General features: G+C 47.4%; 1 protein-coding gene and 1 non-coding gene across 4 annotated transcripts in view; one reads left to right on the forward strand and one right to left on the reverse strand.

The window, feature by feature from the left end:
* The first annotated feature begins 803 nt into the window (after positions 1-803).
* LOC125432417 (GRAM domain-containing protein 2B-like) overlaps positions 804-20644 on the forward strand; it is a 41713-nt gene continuing 21872 nt past the window's right edge. For 2 of the 3 annotated variants that reach the window (XM_048495906.1, XM_048495907.1), the window contains exons 1-3: positions 6618-6949; positions 16820-16948; positions 17335-17416. In XM_048495906.1, the coding sequence (XP_048351863.1) occupies positions 6636-6949; positions 16820-16948; positions 17335-17416 (525 nt within the window). In that variant the 5' untranslated portion in view covers positions 6618-6635. Of the gene's footprint in view, positions 963-6617; positions 6950-16819; positions 16949-17334; positions 17417-20644 lie in introns of those variants that run through there. The other variant, XM_048495908.1, reaches the window with a different exon arrangement.
* On the reverse strand, positions 8282-8365 carry LOC125434059. The gene has a single exon (XR_007244704.1). It is a non-coding gene; the product is annotated as a U4 spliceosomal RNA (small nuclear RNA).

Genomic DNA, 20644 nt, shown 5'->3' on the forward strand with positions numbered 1-20644 from the left:
CTAATTCATCCCCAGCATAGAGTTTGCCTTTTTCACAGCTGCAAGTTATGCATTGAGTTGACATTCCCATGGAACTATCAACTAAGCACTCCTAAATCCCTTTCCTGGTCTGTGACTGATAGCAACTGGACCCCTCTGTAGCTTGTATGTGAAGTTTGGATTTTTTGCCCCTATGTGCATCACTTTGCATTTTGCTACATTGAACTGCATTTGCCATTTCTGAGCCCACTCACCTAATTTATCAAGGTCCACTTGGAGCTCTTCGCAATCCTTTGTGGTTCTCACCACCCTACATAATTTGGTATCATCTGCAAACTTGGCCACCACGCTACCCACCCCTACTTCCAGGTCATTTATGAATAGGTTAAAGAGCACTGGCCCCAGTTTAAACAATATAGTGTTAATCTCCCTGGGGAGAGGGGATATTCGCATTCAACTGAGTTGTCGGGAGCCGGTCTTGAATGGCAGTTCTGACCCAGAAGCTGCAACAGATTCCCATGTAATCCTTAATTCTCTTGCTTCCGCCTCTCCTTCTCCTTGGCGCACCACGCTCTTCCACCTTTTAAGTGTGGGGCGGAGGCGCAGATGGTGCTATTTCAAGTGGATTTGCGTCTGTGTTGGGAACGCAGAGGCCGCATTGGCGACAGCACTTGGCCTCCTTGAGAGTAGAGAAATAAACCTTCAGTCACCGTGGAAACGATTCGAAGGGGGTGTGAGTCTCTAGGCAACTGCGGCTGGAAAGAAATCACCTGCCTTTGCTTTCTCTGGGGCCTTTCATTGAAGCCGCTGCCTCCCTGCCGCAGGTGAAATCCCATCCGGGGCGTGCGCTTTGGACTCGTCTTACCTTGCTTGCTGATAAAACCAACTACTTGCCAGAACAGACCTGACAGCCGGACAAAAAGCAGCCAGCAGTAGCCAGCCATGGACTGGGACGATGTCTCCGTGGGCCAGCCGAGTGAACCGTGAGTGAATTTGCACCTTAGGGGTGGCTAAGTGTATGTTTTGTTCAATAGCTTAACTTACAGCCTGGCTTACAATTATAATTCTATTAACGACGCTCAGAAGATGCCCAGACTCCTTGCTTTCCACCTCCCCTCTTTAAATACATGATCTTTCTTTTTTTAAAAAAACCCCTCTATGTATAAATGAATTGTAATAACAAATATCTTACTGCGGAAGGGAAGGTGCCGGCTTCTGGCTCAGTTGGTAAGGAAAGGAACTCAGGTGGACAGAGTATGATTTGGGAGACCCCAGATTTGGGAGACCCCATTCTACTCCAAAGGGGCGATCTCTCTCCCAGCCTAACCCACCTCCCAGGTTAACTCATTCCGCACATGCAGAATAATGCACTTTCAAACTGCTTTCAGTGCTCTTTAAAGCTGTGCGCGGAATAGCAAAATCCACTTGCAAACAAAGTTGTGAAAGTGGTTTTGAAAAAACGCATTATCTTGGCGTGGCGTGCGGAGAGGGGCCATTGTGAGGTTAACATTGAAAGGGAACATCCTCAAACAGACTCTGACCTATTTGGAAGACTGGGCAGAATAGCCACGTGCCAAAGAGAAGGGAGAATTCCTTAAACGGCAACACAAATCCAGTTTGGATCTCTACAGACTCAGCCACAATCATCTGACAACCCCAGTTTGTTTTTTTAAAATCTGCTTTTCCAGAAGTTGTAGACAATTAGCTTCCTTTGGCTGCAATCCCGGGGGTCTCGGGACTCAGTAGGGGCTTGCCTCTGCATGGGATTGTGTGATGGGATTCTTGTTTCCGTCATCAGGGGTCTGCAACCTGCAGCTCTCCAGATGTTCTCATCAGTGCCTGGGTTCAGAAGCTCAGTGGCTTTTCCAGATAACTTCATGGATCTACGCCTTTCAGCCCCCTGCCAGCACGGCCATGCTGTCAGGGGCTGATGGGAATTGTAGTCCATGAACATCTGGAGAGCTGCAGGGTGCAGACCCCTGCCCCACATCTACAAGGGGCTGGCCTCATGGCAGATGAAGCCAAGATTTGGAATCAAGAAGTCGGCTGAAGTTAATAACTGAAACGCAATTTCATCCTGTCTGCTGTTCCTGTGATCCTTCATTGAGCCGCTCAGCACAATAACTGGTTGCTTCTGGAGTTTAATGTCGATTGCCCCAGCAATGACTTTATCGCTTTGCTCAAAACGTCAGGGCAAAGTCAATACAATTGCCTGATGACGATGGTGTCCGTCAGCCACCTGAGGTTCACAACAAAAAGTCCACATCGTAAAGAAGCTACTATCTAGGTTCCTGCCATATGGGATGCGAGAGGAAAGGGGTGAAAGGGAGGAATGGCAGCTACTCCGTGAGCTTGGTTTCAGACAGCCCGGAAGGAGGGAGGAGTTGAAATCGAGGCAATGGCGGGGTGGGGATGTGGGTTTTGTGGAGGAAGGTGGCATCAGGCAAATGGTACTGAGATGGATCACAAGCAAATTAAGGTTGAAAAAGTGGGATCCAGAGGCAGGCAGGCAGCAGGGACAATATCATAGGATGGGAGCCAAAGTTAGGGGAGGGAAAAGGAAGCAGAGAGAGTCCAGGTTTGGGGGGACAATATGCTGCCCCCTCCTGACCCCCAGCATGGAGAAAGAGAGTGATGAGAAATTAACCCCACCATAGGCCAAAGGGTTGTTTGTCCTGCACAATGCGGCATCACAGACAGGTGTGGCTTAACCTGCAGCCATCTCTCAGGGGGGAGGAGGAGGAAGAAGAAGAAGGAAGAATGAAGAAGGAAGGAGGAGGAGGAGGAGGAGGAGGAGGAGAAGAGGAAGAAGAAGAAGAAAGAAGAAGAAAGAAAGAAGAAGGAGGAGAAGAAGAAGAAGAAGAAGAAGAAGAAGAAGAAGAAAGAAGGAGGAGGAGAAGGAGAAGGAGAAGAAGAAGAAGAAGAAGAAGAAGAAGAAGAAGAAGAAGAAGAAGAAGAAGAAGAAGAAGAAGAAGAAGAAGAGCAGGAGTAGTAGTAGTTTGGATTTATACCCCACCCTTCTCTTCTACAAGGAGACTCAAGGTGGCTCACAACTCCTTTCTCTTCCTCTCCCCACAACAGACACCTTGTCAGGAAGATGGGGCTGAGACAGTTCCGAAGAACTGTGACTAGCCCAAGGTCACCCAGCAGATAAGCTCTGCACCACCTCAGGTGGGAGTGAGTGGGAATCAAACCTGTCTCTCCAGATTAGAATCCAATCTGCTCTTTAACCACTAAGCATCACTGGCCATCTCTCTCTCTCTCTCTCTCTCTCTCTCTCTCTCTCTCTCTCTCTCTCTCTCAAATTTTAGCTCACTTTATGTACTAGCCAGATAGTTCACGCACAATACAGAGTTTATACCAGACAAGAATTATACCAGACAAGAAAACATGCAAAAGGTTGCATGTTTTAAAGAGATAACGGTTCGTTTTTAACAAATAATGGGAATAATAAGAACAATGGGGCAACTGAATAATAAGAAATGGGGCAATTGCTAGCTGTTGCTTGCAGTTCCTGAGATGGCTATGGGACCTCTGCAGTTTTGTCCCCAAGATCGCCTCCTTGCAGCACTGGCTGGAATTGCGCAAATCATAGCACATTATTCCTACTGGACTTCCAAATCCTTCCTTATTTACATACAGGTTTGCGGGCAGCGTTCCTCATACGCTGCCCTGGGCAAAGCTTGGAACATTGACAATCTACAAAGAGGAACTAACTCCATGTGATAATTTATAATAATAAAAAAATCTAGGCTGCAGTGCTTCCAGTATAACTTTCTACGTTTACGGGGGATAGTTATTAAATCCGTAAACATATATTGAAAATTAAGACTGCACTGCCGAAGGCTTTCACGGCCGGAATCAACTGGTTGTGGTGGGTTTCCCTTCTCACTAGACAGAGTGTGAAACAGACTTTTCTCTGTGATACCCCTCTGAAGATGCCGGCCACAGATGCAGGCGAAACGTTAGGAACAAGATCTACCAGACCACGGCCACACAGCCTGGGAAACCCACCACGATAAGACTGCAATGTTTCTTCAATGTGTCTTAAGTTATTATTGAGGATAATGGGTTGGATCCAGTGGATTCTTTCTGCTCGCCATGGCTCTTGCCTCTGTCCCAAACAGCCTCTTCAACCACCAGACATAAAGTGTATAAAGACAAAGACCGCACTTGGAGTACTGTGCTCAGTTTTGGTCGCCACATCTCAAAAAGGATATTGAAGAGATAGAAAAAGTGCAGAGAAGGGCAACGAGGATGATTGAAGGATTGGAGCAACCTGTCCCTTACAGAAGAGAGTACAGCATTTGGGACTCTTAAGCTTGAGAGAGGAGACGCCTGAGGGGGATATGACCGAAGTCTATAAAAATTATGCATGGGGTAGAAAATGCTGACAGAGAGAATTTTTTCTCTCTTCACAATACTAGGAACCAGGGGCATCCATTGAAAATGCTGGGAGGAAGAATTAGGACTAATAAAAGGAAACACTTCTTCACGCAACGTGTGGTTGGTGTTTGGAATATGCTGCCACAGGAGGTGGTGGGGATGGCCACTAACCTGGGATAGCTTTAAAAAAGGGTTTGGACAGATTGATGGAGGAGAAGTCGATTTTATGGCTACCAATCTTGATCCTCTTTTGAACTGAGATTGCAATACTCAGCAGACTAGGGTGCTCGGGAGGTACAGCCGCAGAAGGCCATTGTTTTACCTCCTGGCCCTGTGAGTCTCCTAAAGGCAACCTGGGTGGGCCACCGTAAGTAGCAGAGAGCTGGACCAGATGGGACTCTGTGTGATCCAGCTGGCTTGTTCTTATGTTCTTATGATGCTGATGGAAAACGCCGTTGCTAGCAGAAAACCTCCGCGGAATCCAACCGATTGTTGCTGAGGTAATTAAACCTCGAAGAGAAATGAGCATGGCAACAGATAGTTGACCATTTAGGTCTCGTTTGCAGTTTGCAGTTTTCATTTTTCATTTTGTTTCAGAGGGGGCACAAATAACCAAGCAGACGTTTTAAAAGCCCTTTATAGCGTAATGTGAACCATCCATATGATCTGAAGAGAAATCAGAATTTAATGAATGGTTGGACACTTTATAATGTTCCTTTTGTAAAATACAAGCACTTCTAGAAACCACAGGTGGCCGGGAACATGCCTTCCGTCCTTTGGGATGACGACTTGTGCTCATTTCCCCTCTCCCAAGAACCCTTTTCTAATTCCTTTCAGCACGATTTGCCTTATTCTGATGCAGGTTTAATCAATTTGATTAAATTCATACAATTATCCAGCTGCAGATTCCTTTGATGGAGTAACAGGCGCCCTTTGTCCCCATCGGTCTCAGCCAGGAAATTGTTTGTTAACCTTGAAAAAGGCCTGCCTGTGCCATAAAAGTGCCATTTTATGGCTGTTGGCAACAAGTTGTTCCATCATCTGGTCCACAGATTAAGACACACAAAGCTAAGTGGAATAAGGTCAAGGGGAAGGGAAAAGAGGAAGCCGGGAACAGGTTTAAGGCCTCGGTCCTTCAGTGAAGGTGAAAGGGCCAAGGAAGAGACAATATTTCATAGGGCATGGAAGAGGTGCCTTCATCACTCCAAAAATATCGAGTATTTCCTTCTTTCCTGGTGCGGATTTCGAAAAGTTGGCTGTTTATGTTTTCAGAGAGGAGGGCGCTTTTCGACTCAATACAGTTTCACGGCCGGAATCACTGGGGGGCTGTGTGGTCTCTGGGCTGTATGGCCGTGTCCTAGTAGCATTCTCTCCTGACGTTTCTCCTGCATCTGTGGCTGGCATCTTCAGAGGATCTGAAGATTCCCAGTTCCACCCAGCTCCTGACACCCAAAGGCAGTTTTGCCGATGGTTTGGTGGCTTGGTGCATTTTTGCAACTTTCAGTAAATTTGAGGACCGGGATTTCAGAGGCGCTTTAAAAAAAAAAAGGGCTTCACCGCCCTGAGCCTTCGGGGAGGGCGGTATATAAATATAATAAATAATAACAACAACAACAACTCTGCGACTCTGCCCTGGCTAAGGCTCTCTCCTAGCAGCGTTTGCACCAGACTAACGCTCCATCCAGTCCATTATGCCGTTTTATAAAAACGGGCAACAGTGGCATAGGAGGTTAAGAGCTCGTGTATCTAATCTGGAGGAACCGGGTTTGATTCCCCCCGCTCTGTCAGCCTGAGCTGTGGAGGCTTCTCTTGGGTATTCAGATTAGCCTGTCTTGCGCCTCCTATTAATAACGCCAGCTTTGGGACCTTGCCTAGCTCACAGCTTCTGGGAGCTCTCTCGGGTCTCCACCTACTCCTCACAGGGTGTTTGTTGTGAGGGGGAAGGGCAAGGAGATTGTCAGCTCCCTTTGAGTCTCCTACAGGAGAGAAAGGGGGGATATAAATCTAAACTCCTCCTCCTCCTCCTCCCTCCTCCTCCCTTCCTCCTCCTCTTCTTCTTCTTCTTCTTCTTCTTCTTCTTCTTCTTCTTCTTCTTCTTCTCTTCTTCTTCTTCTTCTTCTTCTCTCCCTTCTCCTTCTTCTTCTCCTTGGGCAGGGATCTATTCCCCCCTGTTTAGAGTCAAGAGCTGCGTGGGCCGTTCTGCGAAGCCTCCGCCAGGGGGCGCCGTGCGCAACAAGTGGTTGACCCGGAGTCACGCCGGCTCGTTGGGAATGGCTCCGAATCGCACCCTGGGGTGGACCGGGGGACCTCCCGGAGTGCGCGAGGCTGTCCTTTGCCGGAGGGTCGAGTCCGGGCCCCAGAGATCCGCTGGGGCCTTCGAGGTCCAGGGTCTGGCTGCCCAAACTGGAGGTGGGAAAGGGGAGGAGACCTGGCGGGCGGGGGAGGGGCCGCCGGTCACCGCAGGGCTCCCTCCTTCCTTCCTGCTCCGCCCGGCACCTGGACAGCGCGCTTGCTGGCCGTCCTCCGGGATGGGGAAGCTGGGGGTCGCCCCGGGACCCGACGGCCTGGCTCTGGCCAATCTCAGGTACTGGATCTCCCACCCAGCCCCGATCCCTCCAGATCCCCCCGCCCCCGGCCCCAGATCTCCCGTGTTAGCCTCTCCCTGCAAGCAGAGCAGATCAGAGCATCACTCCCGGTGGCCTGGATTGGAGCCAGAACCATTCCTCCCACTTGGCTGTTCTTTGCCCAAAACTTGTGGGGGGAGGGAGAGAGGGGGCACCCTGACCTGGCCGGACTCCCTTCCCCTTTAATACCCCCACTCCTCCCCCCTCCCACATCTCCGGGCACTTTGGGTCTGTAAGGAACCCATTTTTACAGTCACGTTTCTCATCCCACTTTGAAGCTGATCTCAAGCTTCGGGAGAAGAAGAGGAGGAGGAGGAGGCGTTTGGATTTCTATCCCCCCTTTCTCCCCTGCAGGGGACACAAAGGGGCTGACAATCTCCTTGCCCTTCCCCCCCTCACAACAAACACCCTGGGAGGTGGGTGGGGCTGAGAGAGCTCCCAGAAGCTGTGACTAGCCCAAGGTCCCCCAGCTGGCGTGTGTGGGAGTGCGCAGGCTAATCTGAATTCCCCAGAGTAGCCTCCACAGCTCAGGCGGCAGAGCGGGGAATCGAACCCGGTTCCTCCAGATTAGAGACACGAGCTCTTAACCTCCTACGCCACTGCTGGAGCTGGGAGGAACCCAGGTCGCCTGCCCCCCCCCCGCCTGCCCCCCCCCCCGACTCTCATCCCGCCCCCACCCTCTGGTGGCCCCAGCTCTTTGGGACACTTTCCCACTGGAGGCCTGCCGGACGCCAACCCTGCAGGAGTTTTGGCGCCGGGCCAAGATCACCCTCTCTACCTGCGACTCCCCCCACCCCACCCTTTTATGTATTTTAAGGCGGGTGGGTTAGGGTGAGGATGGCTGTTAAAAGAGTTTTAAAGACGTATTGTCTTTTATGGCGTTTGATGATTGTGTTCCACCCAGGCCATTTGGTGATGGGTGAGAAAGAAATGTCCAGTAAATAAATAAATGTAGTGGCGTAGTGGTTAAGAGCAGGTGCATTCTCAACCGGGTTTGATTCCCCGCTCTGCCGCCTGAGCTGTGGAGGCTTATCTGGGGAATTCAGATTAGCCTGTGCATTCCCACGCACGCCAGCTGGGTGAGCTCGGGCTAGTCAGGGTTCTTCGGAGCTCTCTCAGCCCCACCTACCTCACAGGGGGTTTGTTGTTGGGGGGGAGGGGAAGGGCAAGGAGATTGTAAGCCCCTTTGAGTCTCCTGCAGGAGAGAAAGGGGGGATATAAATCCAACTCCTCCTCCTCCTCCTCCTCCTCCTCCTCCTCCTCCTCCTTCTTCTATTTCAAGTCGTCATCATGGGGTATTGGGAATAGTTTTCAATTAGCAATAATTGCGCTTCAGATTAACCTCATTGGCTACGATACTGCCACTGCGTTGTAATCTCAAATCTTTTGAGTAATCCTGACCCTATATACCAGTGGTGGTGAACCTATGGCACTCCAGATGTTCACGGACTATAATTCCCATCAGCCCCTGCCAGCATGGCCAATTGTAGTCCGTTAACATCTGGAGTGCCATAGGTTCGCCACCACTGCTATATACAATGACAAATTTCCTTCTTGAAATAATTAAGGGTAAATGATATATTTTAATGGGGTTTTTATGCTTATCAACTGTAAATTGTATTTTATCCTCTTTTTACAGTTTCAAATGTATTCCAATACAGGTTCGCTTTCGCTCGCTCGTTTGCTCGTTCGCTCACTGCTCTGCTCACTGCTCGTTCGCTTCTTCTTTCTTTCTTTCTTTCTTTCTTTCTTTCTTTCTTTCTTTCTTTCTTTCTTTCTTTCTTTCTTTCTTTCTTTCAATGAATGAATGAATGAATGAATGAATACCTCAATTTTTATTCTGCTTTCTGGTACCCTGTCTCCCTTGGACGCATACTCAGTACATGGTCAGTAGTTCTAGCATCCTGACGGTGGCTCTTTTACTTCTGGGAATGACTTGCATCTAGTTTTCTGCGATCCTTTTATTCACGGGAATTGTGACCTTGGGAATTGTGTCCGTTTGGAACGAGGAAGTTGTCTCTGAAGGCGGTGGGAAATTGCAGCTGATTGGTAGACAGCCCAGTAAAGTTTCTGGACAAGAGATGGACAGAGATGGTTTCCCATTGCAGACTTCTGCATCACCCTGGACTTTCTCGGTGGTTTCCCATCCCAGCCGGGGCTGATGTTACTTAGCTTCTGAGATCTGTGAGCTCAGGCTTGCCTGGGTCATCTAGGTCAGGAATGGTGATGGTTGAAAGTGCCGTCAAATCATAACCAAGTCATGGCAAGTGCTTAGGGCAGGGGTCTTCAAACTATGGCCCTCCAAATGTTCATAGACTACAATTCCCATGAGCCCTACCACTTGGTCATGCTGGCAGGGGCTGATGGGAATTGTAGTCCAGGAACATCTGGAGCACCGTAGGTTGGCCACCCCTAGTTAAGAACATTTCTACACTTATCGAATCTTACACATTTAGCATTGTATGTTGCCTGGGTATAGTATTTTGTTTATATGGCCATGGCAATGCTGGCAGGGGCTGATGGGAATTGTAGTCCATGAACATCTGGAGGGCCATAGTTTGAAGACCCCTGGCATAGGGTTTCAAGGCACAAGGAACAGAGGGGGTGGGGGTGGCCACTGCCTGCCTCGGGATAGCAACTCTGGAATTCCTTGGTGGTCTTCCATCCCAATATTGACCATGGCTGACCCTGCTTTGCTTCTGAGATCCTCTGATCCTGTCCAAGAAATCAGAGCTGTCAGATCTAGGAGCGGTGGAACCGCCTCGAAAACTGCTGGGATTCCTGGCTCTGAACTGACCTGGGTTGCCTGGAGATCAGTGGTGATTTGCTAAGGGGCCGCCCACTGAGACTGTTGGCCTGCCAGACAACCCGCCTTCGGCTACACGTTTGTGGCTGGGGCAGGATTTGAACTGGAAGCTTCCAGTTCTTCCTGAACTGCAGGGTTGGTACTCGTGCTTTGCCAACACCGAGGACCGAACAGTGCTTGGCGTGGAGACTGACCAGAGGGGTTATTTGGCCAGATTCCTTTGGAAGCAGATGTGAAGAAGAGGCATGTCTGTGTAAGTGGCAGTTTGGTTGCTTGCCAGCATGAGATGAATTATTTCAATCTAGGGAGAAGAAAGACCGGCAGTGTGGTACAATGGTTAAGGGGTTGGACTAGGATCTGGGAAACCCCGGTTTGAATCCTCACTCTGCTGTGGAAGTTTGCTGGGAGGCACGGGGCCAGTCACAAACTTAAAGAACGACATTTGTATTTATTTACCGCAGCCAGAATAGTCATGGGAACTAGTTGGAAAGCCGAAAGGTGTCCTAACACAGAAATTTGGGAGGAAAAGTGTGAGAATAATAGGTCTGCACTTCCAGACTTTTCCAGATAAAATTATGAATCCATAATCCCATCAGCCCCTGCCAGCATGGGCTGATGGGATTTGTAGTCCATGAACATCTGGAGAGTTGCAGACTCTTAGACAAAACAGGAGTTTGATGAGAAGTGGGAATTGAATTTTCTTTATGTTGCTGAATCAATTACTTAAACAAAAATTATAATGCTACTAATGGGGATTAAAATTAGAATTAGAGGAATTAACACGTTGATAGTTAAGACTATAAGTAATTGTTAATCGGACATCTATCAATGGGCATTATTTGAATGGTATTAGAGGACAAAGTTAGATGGAAGGTTCCCTCTTAAATGTGTATGTTTACATTTTATTGAACATAAGCTCCCTTCTATTATGTTGTTGTTATTGTTCATACAGGTTATTGTTCATACATATTCATTCCTTGAATATATTAGTTAATAGGTTGTGAGTGACACAGTTCAATGTTTTTTCCTACCATTTTTATTCTTTTCCCCTCTACAGTTTCTTATTTTTGTATGTATCTTTTCATGGATAAAAATTAATTTAACAAAGCCTCGACTGTAGCAAGTATTTGAATGGGAGACAGGAATTCCACGGTTGTTCCCCGTAGGCAGTCAATGGGAAACCACCTCTGAATGTTTCTTGCCTCAAGTCCTCCTGGGTCGCAGTAAATCCATTGTGATTTGTCAGGAAACAAAGCAGAGAAGAATGAAGGATCGGGAGCAGTTGGAGCAGTGAGAGGCCGAAGTCTCAAAACAGTAGATTCTCACCCTATGTTTGATCCTGCCATTCTCCTCTCTCTCCTGTCTCCCTACCGGGTTGTGGGGTCCTTTCTGTCCTCATTTCCCCTCCCTCTTAATTGCTGTGGTTGTATTTTCTCACCCTTTGCACTTTGCTTCCCCGAGGAGTACCTTATCAGCTCATTATAGGAGCAGCAGTGGCGTAGTTGCTAAGAGCAGTGGCTAAGGGCAGGTGAACTCTGATCTGGAGGAACCGGGTTTGATTCCCAGCTCTGCCGCTTGAGTTGTGGAGGCTTATCTGGGGAATTCAGATTAGCCTGGGCACTCCCACACACGCCAGCTGGGTGACCTTGGGCTAGTCACAGCTTTTCACAGGGTGTTTGTTATGAGGGGGGAAGGGCAAGGAGATTGTCAGCCCCTTTGAGTCTCCTGCAGGAGAGAAAGGGGGGATATAAATCCAAACTCCTCCTCCTCCTCCTCCTCCTCCTCCTCCTCTTCTTCTTCTTCTTCTTCTTCTTCTTCTTCTTCTTCTTCTTCTTCTTCTTCTTCATCATCATCATCATCATCATCATCATCAGGCACCTGCTGCTGTCGTTCTGTCAGTAGTGTGGAATGTAGGTTGTCTTGACCCCGAGGGAGACTGCGTTGCCTCTGGACCGTGGGACTAGTGGGGTGCCATCAGTGGTGGGATCCAAAAATTTTAGCAACAGGTTCCCATGGTGGTGGGATTCAAATAGTGGCGAGCTCTCAATGGGCGGTGGGGCATTCCGGGGGCGGGGCATTAATAATTTCTCTGGCTCATTCCGCACATGCAGAATAATTCACTTTGAAATTGCTTTCAGTGCTCTTTGAAGCTGTGCGGAATGGCAAAATCCACTTGCAAACAGTTGTGAAAGTGGTTTGAAAACACATTATTTTGCATATGCGGAAGGGGCCTCTGCTACTGTAAAAAACTCTTACTGTCAACAAAAAAGTTCCTAATTTCCAGCTGGCATCTTTCTGTCCGTAATTTAAACTCATTATAGCAAGTCCTATCGTCTTCACCAAGTAACAGAAACAACTACTTCTCCTCTAATTGACTGCCTGTCAAATAATTTTAATACTTTCTAAATACTTAATTTTGTTTCTAGAAATCAAAAAAGAAGGAGACTTTCCTTAAACAAGGAACTTGACCATATTTCTAAACCATGTTTTTAAAACAGCCCAACAGGGAGAATGATCCCGTTTTCTACCTTCGCTAACCAGCCACATAGGAAGCAACAGGACTTTATGATTTTTGGACCGAATGGAATTTCTAACGGAAAAGCGGACCCAATTAGTCACCCCCTCTCGGCACACACAAATAATTAGTAACCCACTCTCGGGAACTGGTGAGAACCTGCTGGATCCCACCTCTGGCTGCCATTCCCCCTTGCGAACCCGTAGGCAGGGATGGTGTTATGTGACATGAGGTATGATGGGGCATATAACGGAGGGCACTTTGCTGCTTCTGCTTTAGTTCTGGCAATGGAAGGACTTATTCCCAATGCTGCTTTGTAATAAGGAAGTCATCTGGACGCAGGGTCTTGTTCTATTGAACGCTCCAGGGCCTTGACAGGACCTGGGATACCCGATTCCACACAGCAACGTTTCCAGGTCCCTTAATGCATTTTTAAAATTAGCAATAAGTGTCCAGATGGTTTGGGAGTCATCGTTTCTGTGGAGGCAGGGGAGAACTTGATAGTAGAGGGGGAATTTGCAGGAATTTGGTGATGTCGGCCATCACCATAGCCTTTTTAAAATATATATAATTTTTTTATTGTATCATTTGAATTTTACGGTTTATAATAATTTCCTTCTTCATACATTTTCAAACAATACATTTCCCCCCTTTTCCCTCCCCCCTTTCCTCTTCCTCATAGTTTTGTCACACAAACAGCAGTAAATTCATTCTCTGTAGCCTCTTCTCCCATATTTCTTCATTGACTCGAGCTTCTCTCATCCAGTCCGAGTATATTATCCATATCTTCAAAATTTCATTCGGTTTATCTTGCCACGTCTTATTTTTGGTTAATATATCGAAAATATCAAGTGTCACTTGTTCCCAGATATATTCTAGCCATTTCTGAAGTGTCCATTTTGTATTGTCGGCGATTTCACTGTCGGAATAGCTTGAAGTGTTATGGTTGCATAGTAGAGTCTTTTCCTGAATGCTGCTGGCCTGGCTGGCATCTTCAGAGGATCTCTGAATCAGAGGATGCCAGCCACAGATGCAGGCGAAATGTCAGGAGAGAATGCTGCTACAACACGGCCATACAGCCCGGAAACCACACAGCACCCATGTCCATTTTTTCTTTTCTTTCCAGCCCAAGTTGCATGGGCTGCTTTGATCATTATTTTATACATATAACTATATTTTTAACCCCCTTCTATCCTCCATTACGCCCATGAACATTGTCATTATTTAAATCAATATTAATCTTCACCAGTTTCTCGATATATAAGAATACATTTGTCCAAAATTTTTTCACTTCTGCGCATTCTATCCACATGTGATCGCCATGGCCTTTTGAGGTATCCATCCTGGTTGCCAGTTAAAATTTCTACCAGTGGGACTTGGTTATCTGTTGACGGAAAGTTGCGATAGCGGCTTGTGGGTGTTTCAGCGAGGTGGCAGGTTTAATAACATGGCAGGTTTAATAACCTGGAAAAATCTAAAAGGTTGTGTAGCTGTAATTCTAAGGTCGTTGAAACATTGGCTTACCAGCTATTGCACTGCCCCAAATTTGCTAAAATTAGATCTAAATATGTTAATCTACACCCAATTTGAGTTAACAGATTTGATTAGATTATTTCTCTTGTTGAACAATTCTGATTCTGTTTTTTTGTGAAGAGGTTGCAAGCTTTGTTACGGAAATAATTCAGAGCCAGTAATAATATGTATTCATCTGAGGTTATCCTTTTTGCCTTTTAAAATTTTTATGTTTGTTGTGTTTTGTTGCTGTTGTTCTATGTATGCCAATAAAGGCTTGGCTTGGCTTTGTGTTTCAGCGAGGCTTCTCTGTCTTCTCTGGGGGGAGAGTTGCTCTGCGGGAGACAGTGGGCGTATCAGGTTGGCAATACAGTTGCGCTCCGAGGTGGCTGCGTTCGGGCCCAACTGTTCTTGCGTGGGCAGGAATCCTCTTCCGGGATTATCCCAGGAATGTGGGAGCTGCATGACTGGATCAGCTCATGCCCTGTATCCTGTTGGAGACGTGGGTTTTCCAACTCCAAAACTTCCAAGTAGGAGGCAGGCCAGGCTAAAGTAGAGAGCTGATCCTTCCTTCTGGAATGTCCAAGTAACTCAGCATCGTGAAGTGCTGAAGGCTGCATTTTCCTTGACAAATTTGGAGCAGCAGTGGCGTAGGAGGTTAAGAGCTCGTGTATCTAATCTGGAGGAACCAGGTTTGATTCCCAGCTCTGCCACTGAGGCTGTGGGAGGCTTCTCTGGGATCTAGATTAGCCTGTACACTCCCACACACGCCAGCTGGGTGACCTTGGGCTAGTCACAGCTTGGAGCTCTCTCAGCCCCACCCACCTCACAGGGTGTTTGTTGAGAGGGGGGAAGGGCAAGGAGATTGTCAGCCCCTTTGAGTCTCCTGCAGGAGAGAAAGGGGGGATATAAATCCAAACTCCTCCTGCTCCTCCTGCTCCTGCTCCTCTTCCTCCTCCTCCTCCTCCTCTCCTTCTCCTTCTCCTTCTCCTTCTCCTTCTCCTTCTCCTTCTCCTTCTCCTTCTTCTTCTTGGTTGCCCTTTTTGAAGTCCAAAAGATCCCACTGCTTGCAGGATCAACGCTGGACATCGTATAACATTGGACAGCGTTGCGTTTCTGTTTCTACAATTTAAAAATCCATCTGGTGCTTAAATCTTAAACGGGATTCCTTAGATCTTCTAAACTGCTCCAGGCAGAGAGAGGTCACGGGCAGGCAGCCAGTAAGTTCAGTATTTTCTGGATCCAACCCACACAACCAGATTTTCCCTGTACTTTTCCATGTAATGGAATAGATGTTTTGGGCCCTGTTTCCGGAGCACAGCAAGTTCTGTTTTAGTTACACATGTATGTCACAATAACCCCATGAAACTGGCATTGGCTTGAGAGGTCATAAGAACATAAGGAGGATCCTGCTGGATCAGACCAGAGTCCATCTAGTCCAGCTCTCTGCTACTCGCAGTGGCCCACCAGGTGCCTTTGGGAGCTCACCTGCAGGAGGTGAAAGCAATGGCCTTCTGCTGCTTCTGCTGCTGCTCCTGAGCACCTGGTCTGCTAAGGCCTTTGCAATCTCAGATCAAGGAGGATCAAGATTGGTAGCCATAGATCGACTTCTCCTCCATCAATCCGTCCAAGCCCCTTTTAAAGCTAAAACTAAGTTTCAAAGAGTATCTCTACCGTCCAAAACCAACTCTCTGGATCTATAGGGGATCCATCGGAGCATATTATAGCTGCGTGATCTGCTTTTTAATCCAAGTACGGGAGAAAGGAAGCAGGCAGGCAGCTTAACTATGACGGGAAAGCCTGTGTTAGGGCTTCCTTCCTTTAAGTCTTCAAAATGGTGGTGCGTTATTGCAGAAAGAGAAGACGCTCGTGTGTTTGTGCAGTCCCACAGGAAAAACAAAACCTATTTTGGACTGAAGAAAGTATATCAAGAATCCCAAGTACGAAGGAATGTGCCTGTTCTTGTGTGTTAAGTGCTATCAGGTTGCTTCTGACATGATAACCCTATGAATCCATGACCCTTTTTGCACAAATCTCTTAAAATGTTTTCAATCCCCCCTCCTCCCACTTTTTCCATCCCTCCCTCCCTCCCTCCCTCCCTCCATCCATCCATCTATCCATCCATCCATCTATCCATCCATCCATCCATCCATCTATCCATCTATCCATCTATCCATCCATCTATCTATCTATCTATCTATCTATCTATCTATCTATCTATCTATCTATCTATCTATCTATCTATCTATCTATCTATCTATCTATCTATCTATCTATCTATCTATCTATCTATCTATCTATCTATCTATCTATCTATCTATCTATCTATCTATCTATCTATCTATCTATCTATCTATCTATCTATCTATCTATCTATCTATCTATCATCTATCGGAAAGAATGGTGACCTTGCTAGTCGCCAGAATCAGCATGACGGAGTCAAGTGGGCCAGCAACTGGGTAGAACATCTAGAATAGACTACTGCATTATGCTTTATGTGGGGCTGCCCTTGGAGAGTGTTCAGAAACTATGACTGGTAGAGAACAGGGTGGCGAGAAGGTTGGATGGAGTGGTTTGTATGGACCGTATCACTTTAGCCTTGTTCCATCTGTCCTGACTTTCAAACTGCTTCTGAGACCAGTCGAAGGTTCTAGAATAGACCTTGAAAGCCCCAGACAGCCTCGAACCTGTGTACCTTGAGGGCTGCCTGCTCCCACACAAACCGACTTGGCCATTGCTACGAGGAAGAGACTCTTCTATTTGGCTAAGACTCTTGCTCTCCAGTTCTTTCTCGCCATGGAAGATATCCTTTCTTCCTATTGCTGACATTTGCCCTTTGATGCCCCAGGATTTAGGAAAATGAGTCTCATGAGTATAATGATGGGTGGTTACTTCACAGGTGACTGACAGTCTTAGAGGAAATCCTGGCATTTGCCCTGTGGCTGAAGCTGAGGGAGTGCTGTGTGTTGTCACTCAACAAGCCTTTCTCCTCCCCAGCTGCGTGCCTGACCACTCTGGGAAGCAGAAGAAGGGGAAAAAGAAGATGTGGGATCAAAAGAAGTCCCAGAGCTTGGAGGAACCTCTTTCTGGGGGACCCCGAAATGGGATCCATCCCCCCTTGTTACGGTGAGTCATTACGGTGAGATCCCCACTCTGCCATGTAGCACATTTACTAAGACCGAGCGCGTCACTCTTTCCCAGTGGCGTAGCACCCAGGGGATAGGGTGGGACCACTTGCCCCGGGTGTGCACTGGTGTGGGGCGTTCCGGGGTGGGGCAGTGGCGTGGCAGGGGTGCAGGGCACACACGTCCCCCGGGCGCAGTCCCCCCTCACTCCGCCCCTGCTCTTTCACATCATAATCTACCTCACAGGGTTGTTGTGTACGTCACCTTGAGTTCTGTGGGGGAAGATGCCTCATGTCTTCCCTTGATGCTGGATTTAAAAAGCAAGGACTGAATGTTTTTTTTGAAATGTGATGCAGAAATGTTGTTCTCTTTGCTTTCTTATGCTAGATCCAAAACCGATGATCTCACTTTCTCCAAAGAGGCAGAAAAGGAAACTGGTTTTTCCCAGCCCAGAAATTCCATGTCCAATGTAGGTTAACAGGGGTGAGTGGGGGTATGGATGCCGGGCAGGTATCAGGTCTTCTGAGATGCTTTCTGTGTTTTTTTTTAAGAAAATGAGTTTAATCCAAATTCAACCCCATCCGCAGGAAGAAGCACCTACAACATTCCCTGAACCGTTGTGTAGTTCCTTTTTGTTACAACCAACCGAAAGACAAGTTAAGCGAGGTGTTTATTGGGAGGCGTTATCGGAAGCAGAAAAAATAGAAGGGGACAGAGATGTGTCAGGATAGATGGAGATTCTTCTGGTCTGCAGTCTGTTAAATCCTAGAATGAAAGATAAGAAACTGCTTCCGTTTTCATTGGCTTATGAGACTCCAGGTGTAGAACAGGTTACGGGTTCAGTGAAAATTACTGGGGAAGAAAAGGAAACAATTGACTGTTATTTCCTCCTCCTGTTTTTACTTTCAAATTCCAGCTGATGTATTTAGCTTTAAAAGGAGCTTGGACAGATTTATGGAGAATTGATCTCTGGCCAGGGACATAGGTATAGATTTTTAGGGGGGGGGGGGGTTTTCAGGGGCCACGCCTCCCCAATCCCAGCCCCCGGCCCCAGAGCTTATAAAAGCAGCTCTCCGAGGCCGGGGACAGCAGACTCCCCTGCCCTGCCCTGCCCCATCCCCCCACCAGTCCCTTCTGCCCTCCCCTCTGGGCAGAGGCGTAGCTGAGGAAAATGGAGCCTGGTGAAAAAATCTGAGTTTTAAGCCCCCCCACCATGGGCTGCTGCTGTGATGCTGCAATCCACCCCCAAATGGCATAACTTTCAATGTTTAAAATGGGGACCTCAGACCTTAAAGGGAGTATCTGGGGTCCCCAGTTAAACGACATTGAAAGGGATGCTGTTTTGGGGTGGATTATCCCCCACCCTGAAACAGCATCACTTTCAATGTGGCACAGTGGTTAAGAGCAGGTGCATTCTAATCTGGAGGAACTGGGTTTGATTCCCTGCTCTGCTGCTTGAGCTGTGGAGGCTTATCTGGGGAATTCAGATTAGCCTGTGAACTCCCACACGGGCCGGCTGGGTGACCTTGGGCTAGTCACAGCTTTTCGGAGCTCTCTCAACCCCACCCACCTCACAGGGCGTTTGTTGTGAGGGGGGAAGGGCAAGGAGATTGTAAGATCCTTTGAGTCTCTTACAGGAGAAAAAGGGGGGATGTAAATCCAAACTCTTCTTTTTCTTTTAAACTGAGGACCTCAGATTCTCACTTTAAATCCATGCCGAAGGGGGTGGATTTAAAAGGAGAATCTGGGGAAATTTGGGGGGTGCCTGCTGTCAGGGGTGTAATTGTTAAGCTAGAAGCACCAAAATTTCAGGGTATCTTTAGGAGACTCTCCTGATGATACCTGCCAGGTTTGGTGAATTTTGCTTTAGGGGGTCCAAAGTTATGGACCCTCAAAGGCGTAGCCCCCATCAGCTCCCATTGGAAACAATGGGGGATGGGGGCACCCCCTTTGGGAGTCCATAGCTTTGGACCCCCTGGACCAACCTTTACAAAACCTGGATGGTATCAGTAAGAGACTCTCCTGATGATACCAGCCAGGTTTGGTAAAGTTTTGTTCAAGGTGTCCAAAGTTATGGACCCTCAAAGGTGGAGCCCCCATCTTCTATTAGCTCTCATCGGAAACAATGGAGGATGGGGGCACCCCGTTTGGGAGTCCATAACTTTGGACCCCCTGAACCAAACCTCACCAAACCTGGGTAGTATCATCAGGAGAGGCCCCCAAACAATCCCTGAAAGTTTGGTGCTGCTAGCCTAAACAATGCACCCCTTGCAGGCCAAAAACCGAAAAAACACTTAAAATGTTTTAAAAACCCACAAACCGGGGGTTGGGGGGATGGGAGGGAAAGGAGATTGTCAGCTCCTTTGAGTCTCCTTGCAGGAGACAAAGGGGGATATAAATCCTCCTCCTCCTCCTCCTTCTTGCCCCCGAACCATCAAAGATTGGAGGCAGCCATGTTGGTCCACAGACACGTCTTACCTGCAACAAAATACAAGTGTGCAGATGTTGAAAAGCATGTAAAGTGATAGCAAAGAGTTGCACACCAGAAGAGTTGCACACCAGAAGAATTTCCCCTATACCTGAGTACAGGTTATGCAGTTTCCTCACTATGACTATTTGACATGTCCCAAATTGCCCCAGAAAGTAGGTCCTTCTCCAATTGCCAAACCTCCTCTTACAATTTTCCCTCGTCTAATTTGGATATCATGTGCCGGGTTACTCATGAGCATGGCATCCCGTGCTTTTTAATTAACTCCTCTAATTGGCCTGGATCCCTGCCATTAGCAGAAGATTTCAAACCAGATCACAGTGTGCCTCCTTTCTGCAATCCTTGAACAAATTGAACCCAATGTCCCCTGGCCATCTGCATTCCCGTAATCAGCTGTATTTAATCTACCACCATTGATTAAAATTAACAGGATTCCCTTAGGTGTGTAGAGAAGCAATCCCGGCAGAATTTGTGTCGCATGATAAATCTTCTAGGATCAGACTTGGGGTTTAAATGCAAGCAGTCTTGTTTTATTTTTTGAAATCAGAAGAAGCAAGCCTTTATTGGCATAGACAGAAGTACAACAATAATTAAAAAAATGGATTAAAAAGCATATACAATACAGGAAATACATGTTAGGTCGAAGGAAATCTACTGGTGTTTAGTAATTTCCAGGAGAAAGTCTGCCACTATCATACAGAGAGAAGGATCAGGGTTGTCCAACAAGTAGTGTAATCTAATTAAATCGCGGAGATGGGGTAAATGTAAAGGAGTAAGATTCACATACTTGGATCTGGTTTCCTTGAATCTGAGACAGTGTAGTAATTGGTGGGCCAGAGATTCAACTGAGCCGTCGTTACATGGGCACAATCTTTTAGCCTTTTCTTGCTTATTAAATCTGCCATGTAACAAGGCAGAAGGCATAACATTAAACCTGGCGAGCATTATGGCTCTCCTTTGAGCAGGGTTTATTAAGCAATACAGGTAGTGTGCCAAGTGGCCCTGTTCAAATGGGAGAGAAAAATACAGGGGGGAGCACTTTTTCTTGGTATTTTTTGAAATGAAGAATCTTCTAGAAAGCCCCTTTGAGTGCAGCAGTTGCGTAGCGCCAAGGGGATGTGGAGGGGGAGTTCCAGGGGCGTTCCAGAGCGGGGCGGGGGCGTGGAGGGGCACAGGATGCACGCGTGCCCCGGACGCAGTTCCGCCTCG

The sequence above is a fragment of the Sphaerodactylus townsendi genome, linkage group LG05, assembly GCF_021028975.2.
Source record: "Sphaerodactylus townsendi isolate TG3544 linkage group LG05, MPM_Stown_v2.3, whole genome shotgun sequence".
In the NCBI taxonomy this organism is placed as follows: domain Eukaryota; kingdom Metazoa; phylum Chordata; class Lepidosauria; order Squamata; family Sphaerodactylidae; genus Sphaerodactylus; species Sphaerodactylus townsendi.